Source organism: Caenorhabditis elegans, chromosome III, assembly GCF_000002985.6.
Source record: "Caenorhabditis elegans chromosome III".
Taxonomy (NCBI): domain Eukaryota; kingdom Metazoa; phylum Nematoda; class Chromadorea; order Rhabditida; family Rhabditidae; genus Caenorhabditis; species Caenorhabditis elegans.
In genome coordinates this window covers 7957099-7973543 of record NC_003281.10, presented here as the reverse complement: position 1 = coordinate 7973543, position 16445 = coordinate 7957099, and the positions used below count along the sequence as shown (strand labels likewise).

Genomic DNA, 16445 nt, shown 5'->3' with positions numbered 1-16445 from the left:
CGAAAACAAGTGATTCCGCAGCGAACCGAAAAGAAAATGATAACGCATCGGTCAGCAGAGACGGCGTGCATGCCGAAAATGAATGGGAGGAGAAATGAAAGCGCGAAACTTGGGCGCCTCCGGTCAGCAAACACGCCATTGAATGATCACTGGCGCTATGCTCGTTTGAAGGCGCATGGGGTTTCGACAGACTTTGAGTCTCGCAACGATTTTATTCACTAACCTATTTGTAGGACTTTTAGCATCATTCCTTCGTGTTTCACTCCTGAAAAGATGGTTGCCGACGTCAAGAGCCCAGCTGGACTTGCTGCTTTCAACACTACTCTCGCCGAGCAGGCTTTTGCCACTGGGTTAGTCTTTAAATTCTGAAGTTATGCAATTTTTAGGAAAAAATGCAGAAAATAGGTGTAATCAACTCTTGTAAATTTTTCAGATAGTCTATTCATTGAAATAATTTGAAAATTATAGCTTCGTCTTGTCTGGAGAGGACGCCCAACTTTTCGCCGCTCTCGGATCCGCCCCAAACGCCTCCACCTATCCAAATGTTGCCCGTTGGTACGCTAATGTAGCTTCTTACACTGATGCTGAGCGCAAGACCTGGGCTTCCGCCGGAGGATCAGCTCCAGCTGCCGCTGCTGCTGATGGAGATGACTTCGATCTTTTCGGATCCGACGATGAGGAGGAAGATGCCGAGAAGGCAAAGATCGTTGAGGAGCGTCTCGCCGCTTACGCCGAGAAGAAGGCCAAGAAGGCTGGACCAATTGCTAAATCTTCAGTCATTCTTGATGTAAAGCCATGGGACGATGAGACCGACCTCGGAGAGATGGAGAAGCTCGTTCGTTCTATCGAGATGGACGGACTTGTCTGGGGAGGAGCTAAGCTTATCCCAATTGGATACGGTTAGTGGATTGAAATTCACACAATTAAAATTTATGTAAACTTTCAGGAATCAAGAAGCTCCAGATCATCACTGTTATCGAGGATCTCAAGGTTTCGGTTGATGACCTCATCGAGAAGATCACCGGAGACTTCGAGGATCACGTCCAATCCGTCGACATTGTCGCCTTCAACAAGATCTAGAGGAATCTTTATATTTCTTGTTATGTTTTCATCAAGATAAATGAACCCATATATTGCAAAAAATGTTACAACATTGAAAGAAACACTCTGAGCATCAATAAGAAATCCTCCCGACTACGAAAGCGAAAAAAATTGTTTTTTAAAGAACTATGATTAAATTAGAAGCACAGTTCATTCTCTTCTGAAAATCGTATGAAGTCTCATAATTGCACAAAGTTACGATATAAGAATAATTGGAAGGGGTAGACTGAAGTGGGCAGGGTCACCACTATACAGTCCAGATTCCCGTTCGCAACGAGACCATATATTTTTACCTTGTGGGAAAACCAATCGATGTTTTCTAATAGTAAGTAGACCCCGCATGCTGTTCATCTCGAGATCTCTTCTCCCCATTTTGTATTTCCAGTTATTCAAAAAAATGTCACCTTTTCGTTTATTATCACTTCCTACACTTGCTTTGAAGAATGTACTTCTTCATATAGACTTTATTGATTTGTAAGTTAATACTTTATATAATAAGACAAACACCTTGAATTCAGGTTGGAACTATCACTTGCTTCGAAAAAATGTGAAATTTACATGAAAACTTGCTGCTTAAAAATTGATTCCTTGCATTTTCATTTTCGACGTATTCAACTAAACTCAAAATCCAAATCATTAGAGTTTGATTTCAATTCTGTTGTCGATATTTCTGCGTGTTCACGAAAAGTCAAGGGCAGCCGATATGACGCATGGTAAGTGTTGGGACATATAATATATGTACATATATTTCATTCAAGTTACAATTAGGTTGGTCCTCGCTTAACATCTGAGGATTCTGGCTATTTTTTCACAATAAAAACACTGCAGAATTTTTGTGACTTTAATATTTTCGAAAACAATTATTTTCTGACGCAAAATACTAAAAAATACTGTACCCCGTCTCGACCCGACAAATTTTGTTTTGTTTTCTCGCGAGATGTTTGCGCCTTTAAAGATTACTGTAACCTGAAACTTTCGTTTCTGCGGAATTTTCAATTAATTAATTTCTATAACGTTTCTATATAAATATATGTATTTATTTAGAAACTGAAAGGCAACAGTAAGAACTATTGCCTAATATGCGAAAACGATGAAAATCCCGCAGCACCGGAAGCTTGATAGTACAGTACTCTTCAAAGGCGCATGCATTCTCGCTTTCAACAAAACTTGTCGTGTCGAGACCGTTACCGTGGTTTGGCACAAAAATCGCAGAATTTCGTGTCTGGATAATACGGAAGAAATTTCCACTCCATGTGATTTCTGAAATCTCTCTCAAAAAATTGTTTCCAGGACAAAAAATTACGATGAAAGTCGAATAATTTGTATTCCAACAAACTTCGATGAAGACATCATTGCCGTATTTCAACATTTTTGGGATTTATTTCAAATCAAAAATCTCCACTATGATGTGGTGGGATTCACTGGAGTATTCCTAAATAACACCATGGCAAGACTCCCGAGTAAATTGAAAAGTTTGGAATTTGGAGATTATTTATCTGGAAATCAGGACAATATCGACACTATCTTGAATTATTACGACATCAGTGATAATCTCAAAGTTTTTGACGAAGTTTCAAAAATACATGAAAAGGTTTGTACTAGAATATTAGTTTATAATAATTCGGAAATTACAGATGAAAAAAGTGAACAATCTCTCATTAATCTGTTTACCAAGCATTCCAATTGAAGAATTGATTCAACTTGACTGTGAAACAATAAAATTATATTGGAAAGAGAATTCAGCTATTAACGCTGTAAGATCATTAATTAGCAACTGGAAGGGTAATAAAACTCGTCTGGAACATCTGGAAATATTGGCTTCTGAAGACTGGAACTTTGATTTGGTTCTAGAAGGAATGAATGCAAAACCATGGAATCCCAGAAGAAGACCATCCAATTATCAAAAAGAAGATTTAAACATTGACTGTACCAGTTATATGGACATAGAGGGAGATTGCCAAATTGCATCTATTGGAATAAGAGAAAACAGATATTTGGACTTCATTGTATGGTTTTAATGAATTTACTCATTTTTCTAATTCCTCAATTATAACTGTTCTTGAAATATCTATCTCAAAATAATTTTCGAACTTTTGATGTTCCTTCACATTTCTCATTTAGTTAGTAATGTTAAAAAACTCAAAAATTGGTTTCAGTATCAAATAAAACATTTTATTCTCTTCATAGCATTTCAAAATCGTCTAGTTCTTCAATTAGCTTTCTTTCCAGTGAATGGGCATTTTGCTCCAGCTTTTCCCTTTTTAACAATAAAATAAGTTAAAACACCAGCAAGTACAACACTGGAAATAATCGGATATTTGTAGTTATCAATAAATCCAGTAATTGATTCCCATCGAGATTGTGGCTTGGCTAAAGTTCCTGGAACCAGATTGTCAAGCCATTCCGATTGAGAAATCTCGCTTCCTGATCTGATGGATACTTTCTCGACTGTTGCACATCCAGGAATGTCTTCTTTTCGTGATGCAGGTGATACTTTCGGAACCTGAAAGATGATGTATGTATTTTTAAAAATTAGTTTTGGTCTTTAAGATGAAAAATCTCATTTTCCAATTCCAAGATCTTAGATATTAATTAATCGTGATGATAATTCTTAAGGTTGTAAAAAGAGCAAAGTCAAGGAGAGAAATTGAAAATGGAAAATCCAGATGCTCTTACTGTGTACATATGTCTTTACTGTGTACATATGTGTCTAATTGAAGCATGACAGCCTACATGGCTACCCCAGTGCCTAAATGCTTTACGAGTTCCTGTTCTCCTGTGCATCATATGCGAAATAGTTTGAGAAACCGGATGGCCTACCCAAAAACGGCTCCGAATACGAAAACCCCAGAATCCGGTCAAAAACGGAAGGTCGGTTTTACCCGGTTTGCCCACTATGGGAGTAACAATTTAGTGTCTACTCAACCAAGTGCTATACCTTTTTCTGCTTCTTCTTCGACTTTCTCGGTTTGATGACAACTCCAGTATTGCCTGATCCTTCCAAATCTTCTCTTCCACTACTCGAATTTCCACTGCTCTCACTTTTCTTCGATGAAGCTGATGATTCCTTTTTTTCAGCCATTCTTGACGATGAAATTGTACCGAAATGAATTATTTTGAAACTGATTGTTCAACTTTTGATTTTAAAAAACCACGAAAAGGCGACGTGGTTTTTTTTGTATAATTAGAACAATTTATAAATAAATAATTTAAAAAATATTATTACGAATTTTATGCGGAAGAATTTTTAAATTTAAATTTCCCGCCATGTTTTCAAAGCAGTTTTCTTGTTTTTTGTTATCAATCTTCTTTGTGACCGTGTGCGTTGTGGATTTGAAGGTTAGTTTCAGTTGCATATTTTCAGTGCATATTAGACGCCTTACGCTAGAAATTTGAAAGCCATCAAGAACTTTTGAGAGATTATTCAAAAAATATAAAACTTTCAGAAACATGCACCAACTTCTCCGAATAACTCCAAAGATCCTGCAAAAAGATTCATTGGATTCAATTCATCAGGAGCTTCTCCAACTACTCCAGAAACTACCATAAGCTCGTCTGACTCTACAAATGAATCCTCATCGATCACTTCTTCGACAGATTCTTCTACAAATTCGATGCTGCCTGAAACATCAACAATTGATCCAGGATCACAATCGTCTAGCTATTCTGGAAATTCTTTGACTGCATCATCTACAACAAGTGACCCATCAATTCCAAACCCAACACGTAAACGAATCACAAGACAACCAAATTATCCTCCATGGCAACCTCATCAACCATCAAATCCTAATCCTCCTCCATTTTCGATGAATGTTCCAGACTTTCATTGTTTTATTGATGAGAAGATGAGAGCAGAAGTTGAAGTGAGTACTTTTTATATGTTATAGAAGCAATAGAAACATTTTTTAGTTTACCCTATATTTTCCAGATATTCCATGTAATTGGCGTTCGAAATTTTGATGCTCGGTTTATGATATCTACACCACCTACCCAATTCCGTTTTTCATTTTTCGAAAAACACGGGACACCATCAGCAGTATATTCTCACTCTGATATTACTACAAATTCACCTGATCCTACAACAATTTCAAGTGATTCAACAACTTCTTCTGACAACTTTGCGGCTTTTGATTGGAATTTCTTCACAAAATCTACAGCAGCTCCAGAAACAAATTACACCACGCCTATGAATATTGTGAGTTTGAAAAGTAAAATCACAATTATTTCTATGATTCAGCCTATCTCAAAACAAGCAACTCTCGCCTGGGATCAATCGCAACAACGTTTTTATTTTGTCGTTCCTGACAACGCTTTCCGGATTTACACGTAGCGTTTTTTCAACAAAAATGAATATTTTTAGGTTAAAATATGAAAATTAATGTTTTAAAAACAACGCAAATCTTTAGAATAGATAAAAACGAATTTTTCTTTTTGTAGAATATAGTTTTCTACTATTGCTATAAATTGAATTATTGAAATATTCCACGGGGCGCTACTTACGCCAAAAATTGTATATTTTCCTGATTATTACTTTTACAGAATTGATCACAGCTTCTACTCAGCCAGTATGACTACAGATGGCGCCACTTTCCCGTTTAGTAGCGTACCAAAAAAGGCAGACGCTTCGAAAAAAATGACGTCGCCCTACACGTGCCATTATAACGTAAAGAATGTAAGTTTCACAATATTCTCAAGCATAACTCTATTAGAAGACAAACGGGAATGTATTTATTTTTCAGCAAAATGTTGTGTGCGTTTCAATCAATGAGCAACTTGTTACTGTGGGAATTTACAGTAGACCACTAAGATACTTGTAAGATATTTGTCTTGAAAAACTGTTCAAAATGATTATTCCAGAGAAAATCGATTTTCGCTGCCAAATTATCTGAGTTTTGACAAGTTCTTCTCTTATGCGGATTCAAAAGGAAATGATTTTATTCTAATTCATCATAAGGCTCAATGGATTTATCGAATCAATTATCAATTGTATTTGAACAATCATAACATGTTTTTCAAAGTTTTTCATCTGAGAACTGTGAGTCAATATCAAATAAAGAAACCTACCCGGAGGTGACTTATAAGACTTGAGTCGTGTCTAGTAGAATGCCCAAGTACATAAGTTATAAATGTACGATATTTCAGCCTGATGGTAAACTGCAATTTGATAACTTTGAGCACGCTGATGAGTATGGACTTGTCACAAGATATTCAAATTCTGATGGTCGCTATCGGTATTATTATTCGCTGTTCAGTGAGGTATTTAAATAATTTCGCATTTGAAAAATACATTTAAAAAATTTTAAACTTTCAGATGTCCGGTTTGACAACTTATTGTGTTCATGATCAGTATATTGATGGACGTTTGATGATTTTGGGAAGACAGCGCATTGTGCCAGTCAAAAGTTTTAGTAAGGAATAATCCAATGGATGCATGAGATCGTAATTTCATGTTTACAGCTGATGAACTCCGTCAAATGATTAATATCGAGAAAGGGGAGGATACTGATATTCCAACAATGCTTCGTCTTCTTTTTTATTGCTCATTGCTCTATTTATTCATTTTCGTGACAGTACAAATGATTCCAGCTCGAGAGATAAGTATTATGAAGGATTTGGTAGGTTATACTTATTCTAGGGCTCGAACTCTATAGGAATCTAGAATCGAAGAGTAAAAAAATAATTTTCAGCATCACATTGGTCGTGAAATTAAAAGATACTCTCCAGTAATTGAGTCGGTTATGACAAAAGTTCATGCATTTTTGGAGGCATCGAAACGGCAGGCAAACAAGAAAGTTGAATAAATTTATTTTCTGTGTTTTTAATTGAATAAAGTATTGAATCGAAATAATTTATTTAATGAACTCTAGTAGTGGTAGAGTGGCTTTATTACCATTTTTTAGAAATTTTTACCGCAGACAGTCATGAATAGTGTGTGAATCGAGAGATTCAGACAAAAACACGAGAGAGTGAGAGATGTTAGGCATAGAAAGAAAGACTCGATTTTCAAATAGTGTGCGTTTTTGAGAGATTTAGAGAAAGTTAGAGAGATTTCTGATGTTTTTGGTTCTCTCAACCAGGAGACGGTTTTTTAACCAGGATGCTTGCGAGTTTTTAAATAGTGAGAGATTCAGACAGAGATTTTTTTCGAAACTATTTCGAAATTGGGTTACTCAAATGATTATTATTAATTTCATAACATTATGTCGTTTTGTTTTTCCCCGGATTCGAACCCAGGACACGACTCGCCTAAAACAGATGCTTTACCAATACACCAATAGGTGCAGTCACAAACCCAGTAGCATTTGACTCTTTTTATTCTTCGAAACATGTGCCGTTTAGGAGACGTCTTTTTCTCAAACGCGATTTGAATGAATGCAAGTGTTACCGAGATTCATGAAGGAAGGAGGCATTCAAAGCTATTTGAAGTTTTTCGATAAAAAGATATTCTCCACCCGTTATCGAAAACTTTAAAGAGCAAGGTTTCCCTACAAAAAACATGTTTTACATTTATTATTATTTATTCAATTACAGACATAAGCATTAATTTTACATGCGTTACTAACAATTCAAACATTATTATACAACCAATCAAAAGATAATAATTAAACAATACTATCAACAATAGGGTTACGCATAAAGTCTAGGGAAAATATTTGATCAAATTCGGCGTAGACGACACAATAGAGACCTCCTGGTGGAGTTTCCTTTTTGAAATTGAGGCGTACGCTAACGTTTGTTTGACGAACTAGTTCGAACAGATTATTATCCTGAGCCACAGGGCTCAACTCGAATCCAAAAATCGTATATCCTTTGGATCTAAACATTCCAATGTCGATCGAATTGCAGCTAAAGTTGTTTCTAGTGTGACCAAGTGTTTCCTGAAGTTGAACGTAGGCTTCCACAAATTTGTTGTTTTCAAAATCAAGGTTCATTGGACGTCCTGGGATTGTTTGCCCACAATAATCAATGTGGACGTCTGTTACTCCGTACGGTTTGAAATTGAACGGTGTTGTTCCGAACGATCCGTTATAAGCTTCGCTTGAAACTAGACCCAGAAAGAGTCTTCTCGGCATTTTACTTGTAAATAGAGTATTTGCAGGAGCGTCAAACCGCCCTCCATCAATGTAAAAGCTGCGAACTTGAGAGGAAATCATTGGGTACTGAATCATCTTGTGTTCAATGATTGCAGCCTCCAACTCGTTTGACAATCCATCGGTTAGATCAAACTCATTGACAAGAGCATAAACATCAGTGACGTTGAATTTGAACTTTTGTTGACCATGATTGTAAGCCTCAATCAAAAATTCACTATTGTTTGGGTATGCCGTCAGTTTCACATTACACGAATTTAGCAAAACCCGTGGTTGGTTCATCAAATCGAGAGAAATGTTCGCGGCAACTTGCGTTGTTCCGGTACCACAACGATTAAGGAATCCCTTACTTGTCGGAGTGCCAATTTCATCTTCGTGGAAATATCCTGCTGCAGTGAGAGTAGAGTTTTTAATTTCTTTTCCATACATTAGTGCATTTTCGAAATATGCCTTGTAAGCATAATTTGAAGAGTTATGATAAGCCAGTTGGGAGTTGATGTGAAGAGAAAAGTTTTTCACAATAGAGTGAGCTATATTGTTGATTGGGGCGTAAACCAAGCTATCTTTAGTGATGGGATTAGGTATATTCACAATAGCTCCATTTTGATCAGTAATATTAAAGGTATAGACTAGATAGGTTCGCTTGAGGTTAAGGTAAGATCTTGAATTGTTGCCCAGTACAAACTCCCAAGGACCTTCGGCTTGAAACGCATTTTTTAAGTTTACAACAGTCCAACGAGAGTTTTGAATACAGGTTTGAGTACCAGGCATTGTGGAAAAATCCGACAGACATGTTTTTGATTTTGATTCTACTACCACTAGCATCAAGTGTCTCTGTTTTCACAAAGACGGTTCCCTCCAGACTATTAGATGGTGATTTGTCAAATTTACCATTTGAAACAAATTTATTTGTAAACTTTTGCGGATACAATGAGAATGGCGAACCAAACTTGAGATGGTTTTATAAAATGGAAGATTCAATAATTGATGATGGACTACGTGTTCAGGTTGCCAACGACAAGTGCAAATTTGAAATTATTGGTTCTGACGATATGCTAATGCACTGTAACGGTAGACTTTTCCGCGTACGGGGTAAAACAGTTACACGGTTTTATGACTATGCAGAACTCTTTGCATTCGATCATGTTCAAAAGCAATTTTATGTTTATCTACACGGGAACATACGTCATGTTAGGCCTGGAAATTCCACCATCACATTGAAATCAATTTCAAATGTTCGCGATTTTAACGTTGTCGACGGAGTTTGCACCGTTCTACTTCAAAATGGTACAATAGAATACAACAATAAAGTGCTGGCACAGGTGGATCCCGATTCTTATTCCAGATTACCAATTTATGCTGCTCCAGATTACGTGGCTACTCTTAAACTTGATAAGGAAGATTATTCTAATATAATTTCGCTAATATTTTTCATAATTGGATCAATAACCGTCTTGGTTTTGGAACAATGCGGACGTCAGTCTGCTCGAGTATATCGTCGGAAATCGCAAGTTTCAATACCACTCGACCAGGACCAGGACCACGACCACCAACAGCCTCATTGCTCACTATAAATATACTGACATTTTCAATTTCCACCACACCATGTCTCGATCAAACGGATCGTCATCGCGACTAGGATTTCAATTTCGTTTTCCATCTCAGACTACAATCATTGGCGCCACACAATCTGGTAAAACTACACTATTGAGAAAAATTTTGGAAAATTGTTCTGAGACGTTTGAAAAACCAATTGACAATATATATTGGTTTTATGGCGTAGATACACCTAGTATACCAAGACACTTGCACAACTTTCATGCAATCGAAGGATTACCAGACGTTGATCTTTTAAAACAACACAAACATCAGAATAATATTCTAGTTTGTGACGACTTGATGAACTTTTTTGCACGAGATAAAAAATCCCTCCATCTGCTCAACGACTTGTTTTGTCTTTATGCTCATCATCTCAATTGTGCAATTTTCAATTTGGTCCAGTCTGCGTTTACACTCCCACCAATAACCCGAAACAATAGCACATACATTATTTTGATGCGAAACTTATCGGACGCCTCTCAAATCAAACACCTACTAATGCAGCAATTTGGAGACAAATGGAGAGGAGCCTTCGAAGCATACCAGGATGTAATGTCGAAACCATATCAGGCCCTGTTAATTAACAACGATCCCCTCTCTCTCCCTACTATGCGTATTTTATCAAACTTTACAAACGAATACCCGATAGCACATGTTCCTATATAAATGATTTATAAATTGTATTTTGATCTTTTGCTAACAAATGGCTGCCCATTTAATTGTACACACTGATTTCTTGCATTCTGTTTTGAAACGTAATCGTATTGCTATTCGAGATGCTTCGAGCAAAGAAATAAATATTCTAGTTGAAATTGTGTACAACATGCTAAATTCTAAAAATATTCCGTTAAATTCTAAAGAATATCAAATTTTGCAGCCGATACACGATCAACTAATTACCATTTCACGTACCAATGATGTCAGCAATGCGAGGAAATTACTATTTAAGCTTTCAAAAAAGCAATTGGCTACGCTTGTTATTCCTTCACTCATTGCAACAAATCTCTGGAAATGAAGTTGATTCGCAAATATCACATGATACCCTACGAGAATGGGTCTGAATATGAATCTGCCAAACGTTTTTTAGAAAATATCCTATCCGCATCAGATGTTGATCCAACTACAAAATGCCGTTTTTATCAAGATGTACTATATCGAATTCGTAACCACCCTGAACTACCAATTGTCACTGAAGAATTATTTGATGTTGTTCAAGAAAATTTACAACAACAGAATGACAATCAAAAGAGAAATGTGAAGCTAGAGAGGCGTAATTTAAAATATGAAGTCATTCCTGAAAAGAGAGAATCATATCAAGAAAAAGATTATACGAATCCTCCTGTTTATAAAGCGGAAAATGAACAATTGTTTGATGACGTGCCGTACCGCAATGATGGAATAAATCATTTAAAGCCCCGCAAAAACGTTTACATCAAAGAAGAGCCCGAGGATGAGGATTATCATATGGAATACGAAAAAATTCCAGAAATAAATATGGAGCAAAATGTAAATGAACTTTTTACGGAACCCCAAAAACATGCAGCCGGAAAAATAAAAAAGTCCAAGAATCAAAAGAAAGACGGAACTCTCAGTAGACCTTTGGGTAAAAAGGAAAATAAGAGTGTGGTGAAAGTGAAAATTGAAGAACCCGATCAAGATATGCAAGCCGCTCCACCGAGGAAACCTGAGGAAAAAAATGAGGAAACCGCACCAGTTTCAATTAAAAAACGATCGTTTCAGCAAGACGCCACTTCAAACAAGAGGCAAAAGTTTGATCTCAAGAGAGGAAAGAGCATGAATAACGTGAAACCGCGAAAACTTTATAAAATGCAGCTGGATGAGGAAGATGAAGATGAAGAGCCGATGGTTGATGAGACGCCACAAAACACTGAGATTTCAATCAAAAAGAGACCATTTCAACAGGATTCCACAAAAAACTTAAACAAGAGGCAGAAATTTGATTTGAAAAGAAGAAAGAATATGAGTAGAGTGAGGCCAAACAAAATTTACAAGATGCAAAACTTGAAACGCAACATTTCTTCAACCATCCCAGATAATGGTACAAATATCCCTGCTGCCAAAAGGCGCGTTCTTCGCGGATCTGGTTCAGCTCCACCTCCAGGTTCACGAGTTTATTGCAGATTATGGAAATTTTAAAATCTGTATATAAATGTCGTATTTTTAAAATTTTTATTATGGAGTCTGCCATAAAAGAAGCATATACAGACGAAAAACTACCTTGCGCCTATTCATCTGTTAAAAACGTTTACAAATATTTGAAGCCAAAATACAAGTCGTTAAAGTATGAACAAGTCGAAAAGGTTCTCGAAGATTTGGAATCTTTTACGCTTCACCGCCCGAATCAATCGCGATTCCCACGTCGGAAAACAGTCTCACCCGGTCTTTATGCATCTCTTCAAATTGATCTCGCAGATATGTCCCGGTACAAGAAGGACAACGATGGAGTAACCTTTCTACTAGTCTGTATAGATATTTACTCTCGACGGCTTTTTGTAAAAACGTTAAAGTCTAAAAAAGGACAAGAAGTGGCTGAAGCTCTACAAGACGTTTTTAAAGAAATTGGTGTCACACCAATGACAATTTACAGTGATGATGGAAAGGAATTTTACAACTCGCATGTCAAAGAGTTGTTGGCCAAGAATTTTGTGAATCTATTTTCACCCAAAAGCGAAATAAAGTGTGCAATTGTGGAGAGGGCAAACAGGACTCTGAAAACTCGATTGGCAAAGTACATGACTCAAAAGTACAACCGACGTTATGTGGACGTTTTGCAACAAGTTGTGAATGGTATCAACAATAGTGTTAATCGTGGAATTGGTAAAAAACCAGTAGACGTTGAGCGGGGAGATTTTTCAACTCCGATGCCTGTGGACAGCGTTAAAATCAAATTCAGAGTAGGAGATCACGTCAGAATCGCTGCAAAACGAGGACAATTTGACAAGGGCTACGAACAAGGATGGACTACAGAAGTTTATGTAATTTCCAAAGTGTTTGCAAGGAAACCAGTAACCTACAATATAGTAGACACTAATGGAGAAAAAATTGCCGGAATATTCTACACTCGAGAACTGACTAAATGCACATACAAACCAGACGCACAGTACCGAATTGAAAAGATTTTAGCCACTCGTACAGTACGCGGAAAGAAGCAGCACCTCGTTCGTTGGGATGGATATGGTGCCGAATTTGACTCTTGGATTGATGCATCAGGAGTATTAACTTTATGATTTGTCCATGCCAATTTCAAGAGCCGCCCACTTTTCTGAATTCAATCTTCATTTGTGCTCAATTTTTGTTGTACGTAGTGACTTCTTTGATAATGTCCTCATTCTCAAACTTTTCTTATCCTGATCCTTCACCTGCGAACGTCTTTTGGAATTTTGAAACTCTTCAAAACTCGTCTCAGGAATCAGAGTTTTTGCCATCAAATGTTTCTGATATTCCTATGTCGGAGAAGAAGGGAAAGAAAAATGTGAAAACTTTTAAAACGACACACACGGCTGCCAAGACAACGGAACCCCAGTTTGCTTTACGAAAAATGGAACCACTTGCCGCTATCCTGTTTTGTTCAGATTGTCAGGACGGTGCACAATATGATGGGTCAACTTTGAAAATTGACGTTTGTAAGAAATGCCGAAAGAATATTGGAAATTATAAAATTTGATTGATTGTATAATAATGTTTGAATTGTTAGTAACGCATGTAAAATTAATGCTTATGTCTGTAATTGAATAAATAATAATAAATGTAAAACATGTTTTTTGTAGGGAATGCTTTTTAAAGTTTTCGATAACGGGTGGAGAACCCTTATCGAAAAACTTCAAATAGCTTTGAATGCATCATTTTTCAAAAGCACAGGTAAATTGAAGTATCTTGTTCATCAACTTTTACTCTTGAAACCCCTAGGGGCGCGGAGAGGGGGGGCCTCCTTCCTTCATCAATCTCGGTAACACTTGCATTCATTCAAATCGCGTTTGAGAAAAAGACGTCTCCTAAACGGCACATGTTTCGAAGAATAAAAAGAGTCAAATGCTACTGGGTTTGTTACTGCACCTATTGGTGTATTGGTAAAGCATCTGTTTTAGGCGAGTCGTGTCCTGGGTTCGAATCCGGGGAAAAACAAAACGACATAATGTTATGAAATTAATAATAATCATTTGAGTAACCCAATTTCGAAATAGTTTCGAAAAAAATCTCTGTCTGAATCTCTCACTATTTAAAAACTCGCAAGCATCCTGGTTAAAAAACCGTCTCCTGGTAGAGAGAACCAAAAACATCAGAAATCTCTCTAACTTTCTCTAAATCTCTCAAAAACGCACACTATTTGAAAATCGAGTCTTTCTTTCTATGCCTAACATCTCTCACTCTCTCGTGTTTTTCTCTGAATCTCTCGATTCACACACTATTCATGACTGTCTGCGGTAAAAATTTCTAAAAAATGGTAACAAAGCCACTCTACCACTACTAACTCTAAAATAATAACACGGGTCAAATGTGAAATTTTATATTCCAACACTTACGATAAAAAACAATACGAACAGAAAGTTTATTGATTGATCTTTTATTGATAGGATTTCATTGTCGTTGTTATTTGAATACGAGAACTGAAAAGGTGAGTGAATTGGTTTTCTGCTTTGCAATACAAGCTCTGTTGGGTTTATTTTACACAATCATAATGCTCAAGGAGCAACAGCATGTCAGGCTAGCAATTTTGAAATTAAAACGAAGGCTTGCCAAATGTTCATATAAAACGTTTTAGATGTCGAATTCAACTACCACCCCAACCGCACACGCGCCTTCTGAAGAATCAATCATTAATGGAAAATCGATTCCACAACCAATGTTGGCTGGAGCCATTTTTGGAGTGATCTTTGGAATTTTCTGCTTGATTCTTCATGTTTGTTTGGTTAGATATCTTGTCAAAGCTCGTGCAAAGCATATTCCAAAGGTTCGAAAAGTGAAAGCTAAGAAGGGAAAGAAGGACAAGAAATTAAAGAAGAGTAAGAAGAGTGATGATACAAGTACTGGTGCATCTACTGGATCATCAATTGCCATGTAAAACTGAAGAGACAATTTATAGTTCTCTTCAATTATTGTATTTTTTTGTAATAAATGATGGAACTTATTTGATTTTGTTGGATACCAGTTGTAAAATTGGAATTAGGAATCGATGAGTAGCCGGACTTAACCAGACGCCCGTTAATGACCAGAAGCTTGACACTTCAATTTAGAACCGCTCGTAGGCAGGCATGCTTGAACGAAATGGGAAGGTTAGCACGTAGGCAGGCATGAGGTAGGCAATTATTAAATTAAATTCTTAATTCGCCAAAAAGTAGGTATTCTCATGATCTGCTGGTTTCTTGACCAATGACCCTTCTCTTTTCTCCCGTAGGATATCATAGTTGTCTGCGTCTCTTCTTTTTTTACACGTCTCTCTTTCTTTCCATCTTTCCCCCTCCACATGTCTAAATCTCTATACTATGTACATACATATTTACATGGTTTGAAATTGAGCAATATGAATTTTTCTCAGTTTAAATAACTATATTTATCAGTTTGTATAATTATAATTCCGACTTATTTTCCTTGCAAATCGTTTGAATTATTAATTTTTCAGAATTAACAAATGGATTTATTTGATTTGATATTTCCACCACCACCTCAGTCTCCAAGTAAACTGCATCCGACACAAAATCATATATTGCCCCCAGAACCATTGAATAGAGATTTTGGAGATACAAGAAAAAATCACAAGAAAGCTCAGGTTAGAATTAAAAAGTTTTTTTCGAGTAACTAAACTACATTTTCGATTTTAAAAAGTGACCATTTGTTGCAAGGCTTTGCGAATTTTTACAAATAGAAGAACGAATCCAGAATTTTAAAAATTAAAAAGTTTCAGCCCAGACGCACAACAAAAGCTCCTTCAACATCTTCTCCAACAATTCATGATCGGCAGACCCCACCTCGACCAACTACACCTAAATCGCCAACAGAAAAGTTGCTTCCAATTTATCACAAATTTGCTGATGGAACTGAAGTCGTGAATCCAGCTGCTTATGCTCAACGTGGATTCGGATGGGTAAAACAAAATAATACAGCACGAGTCTCTTGGGCGAAATGGGCACAATCAACAAAAAAGTGTGATGATGATATTTATGGATTAAAATGGATTGAAGAAAGATATCCAAATTGGAGGGATTCCAATTTTAGAATACGGGAACGAAGACGATCAAGGTCAAGATCACCACAACTGTCGGATAATGGATCTGAAGATATTTCAATTTATTTGGGAAGAGCAAATTCTTCATCTCCAAATCCTACTGCAACCGGTTCTGAAACTTCTTATGGAAGCCCAACAGATGCAATTTATATTCCAAGAAATTACTGAGCAACTGTCAATCTTCTTCAACTCCAGATTTGTAATAAGTTTTCGATTATACATATATTTACAAAATTCTATTTTATTAGTTGAAATTTTTTTTATGTGCAATTGAAATGACGGTTACTGTTGACAATGTTTTTGTGTAGTTCATTATCATACTCTTACTAGTTTTTAATAATTAGATCCTATATTTCTAAGCTATAATTATTGCTTCCAAAAATTAACATAAAAAATAAATATTTTGCCTTTTG

The 16445-nt window shown here is 36.5% G+C and overlaps 8 protein-coding genes and 1 non-coding gene across 9 annotated transcripts; 6 read left to right on the top strand and 3 right to left on the bottom strand.

Annotated features, from left to right (window-relative positions):
• Positions 1-78: 78 nt before the first annotated feature.
• Positions 79-217, bottom strand: F54H12.9. Its single transcript, NR_052484.1, has one exon. It is a non-coding gene; the product is annotated as an Unclassified non-coding RNA F54H12.9 (non-coding RNA).
• eef-1B.1 (putative elongation factor 1-beta/1-delta 1) lies at positions 158-1162 on the top strand. Its single transcript, NM_066336.8, has 3 exons — positions 158-350; positions 469-899; positions 947-1162. Exons 1-3 carry the CDS (start codon positions 274-276, stop codon positions 1078-1080), a joined length of 642 nt encoding a protein of 213 aa, NP_498737.1. The 5' UTR covers positions 158-273; the 3' UTR covers positions 1081-1162.
• A 220-nt stretch (positions 1163-1382) lies between these two features.
• On the top strand, positions 1383-3281 carry F54H12.5 (uncharacterized protein). Its single transcript, NM_066335.4, has 4 exons — positions 1383-1575; positions 1620-1814; positions 2392-2692; positions 2736-3281. Exons 1-4 carry the CDS (start codon positions 1442-1444, stop codon positions 3117-3119), a joined length of 1014 nt encoding a protein of 337 aa, NP_498736.2. The 5' UTR covers positions 1383-1441; the 3' UTR covers positions 3120-3281.
• F54H12.7 (ADP-ribosylation factor-like protein 6-interacting protein 4) lies at positions 3261-4196 on the bottom strand. The gene is made up of 2 exons (NM_001038276.4): positions 4040-4196; positions 3261-3604 (listed from the first exon to the last, which is right to left on the bottom strand). The coding sequence occupies exons 1-2, from the start codon at positions 4181-4183 to the stop codon at positions 3311-3313; spliced, it is 438 nt and encodes a 145-aa protein (NP_001033365.1). The 5' UTR covers positions 4184-4196; the 3' UTR covers positions 3261-3310.
• Positions 4197-4322: 126 nt separating this feature from the next.
• On the top strand, positions 4323-6947 carry F54H12.8 (Envelope glycoprotein B). The gene is made up of 11 exons (NM_001129230.2): positions 4323-4440; positions 4548-4964; positions 5030-5296; positions 5339-5427; positions 5641-5773; positions 5841-5914; positions 5959-6136; positions 6244-6357; positions 6413-6509; positions 6559-6716; positions 6789-6947. The coding sequence occupies exons 1-11, from the start codon at positions 4369-4371 to the stop codon at positions 6900-6902; spliced, it is 1713 nt and encodes a 570-aa protein (NP_001122702.1). The 5' UTR covers positions 4323-4368; the 3' UTR covers positions 6903-6947.
• Positions 6948-7703: 756 nt separating this feature from the next.
• Positions 7704-8963, bottom strand: F54H12.2 (uncharacterized protein; the record flags this gene model as incomplete). Its single annotated transcript, NM_066334.1, has 1 exon — positions 7704-8963. One exon carries the CDS (start codon positions 8961-8963, stop codon positions 7704-7706), a length of 1260 nt encoding a protein of 419 aa, NP_498735.1.
• A 1839-nt stretch (positions 8964-10802) lies between these two features.
• F54H12.4 (uncharacterized protein) lies at positions 10803-11948 on the top strand (the record flags this gene model as incomplete). Its single annotated transcript, NM_001379815.1, has 1 exon — positions 10803-11948. The coding sequence occupies one exon, from the start codon at positions 10803-10805 to the stop codon at positions 11946-11948; it is 1146 nt and encodes a 381-aa protein (NP_001367455.1).
• Positions 11949-14571: 2623 nt separating this feature from the next.
• F54H12.10 (uncharacterized protein) lies at positions 14572-14871 on the top strand (the record flags this gene model as incomplete). Its single annotated transcript, NM_001379814.1, has 1 exon — positions 14572-14871. One exon carries the CDS (start codon positions 14572-14574, stop codon positions 14869-14871), a length of 300 nt encoding a protein of 99 aa, NP_001366638.1.
• A 558-nt stretch (positions 14872-15429) lies between these two features.
• Positions 15430-16445, top strand: C29E4.11 (DUF1752 domain-containing protein). The gene is made up of 2 exons (NM_001350364.5): positions 15430-15576; positions 15712-16445. Exons 1-2 carry the CDS (start codon positions 15439-15441, stop codon positions 16198-16200), a joined length of 627 nt encoding a protein of 208 aa, NP_001337306.1. The 5' UTR covers positions 15430-15438; the 3' UTR covers positions 16201-16445.

Coding starts and splice junctions, on each gene's coding strand:
- eef-1B.1 (NM_066336.8), top strand. CDS start 274: ATGGTTGCCGACGTCAAGAGCCCAGCTGGACTTGCTGCTTTCAACACT. Junction 351..468: donor GAGCAGGCTTTTGCCACTGG/GTTAGTCTTTAA, acceptor TGAAAATTATAG/CTTCGTCTTGTCTGGAGAGG. Junction 900..946: donor GCTTATCCCAATTGGATACG/GTTAGTGGATTG, acceptor GTAAACTTTCAG/GAATCAAGAAGCTCCAGATC.
- F54H12.5 (NM_066335.4), top strand. CDS start 1,442: ATGCTGTTCATCTCGAGATCTCTTCTCCCCATTTTGTATTTCCAGTTA. Junction 1,576..1,619: donor CATATAGACTTTATTGATTT/GTAAGTTAATAC, acceptor CCTTGAATTCAG/GTTGGAACTATCACTTGCTT. Junction 1,815..2,391: donor GGCAGCCGATATGACGCATG/GTAAGTGTTGGG, acceptor AATTGTTTCCAG/GACAAAAAATTACGATGAAA.
- F54H12.7 (NM_001038276.4), bottom strand. CDS start 4,183: ATGGCTGAAAAAAAGGAATCATCAGCTTCATCGAAGAAAAGTGAGAGC. Junction 3,605..4,039: donor CGAAGAAGAAGCAGAAAAAG/GTATAGCACTTG, acceptor ATCATCTTTCAG/GTTCCGAAAGTATCACCTGC.
- F54H12.8 (NM_001129230.2), top strand. CDS start 4,369: ATGTTTTCAAAGCAGTTTTCTTGTTTTTTGTTATCAATCTTCTTTGTG. Junction 4,441..4,547: donor TGTGCGTTGTGGATTTGAAG/GTTAGTTTCAGT, acceptor TAAAACTTTCAG/AAACATGCACCAACTTCTCC. Junction 5,915..5,958: donor AGTAGACCACTAAGATACTT/GTAAGATATTTG, acceptor TGATTATTCCAG/AGAAAATCGATTTTCGCTGC.
- C29E4.11 (NM_001350364.5), top strand. CDS start 15,439: ATGGATTTATTTGATTTGATATTTCCACCACCACCTCAGTCTCCAAGT. Junction 15,577..15,711: donor AAAATCACAAGAAAGCTCAG/GTTAGAATTAAA, acceptor AAAAAGTTTCAG/CCCAGACGCACAACAAAAGC.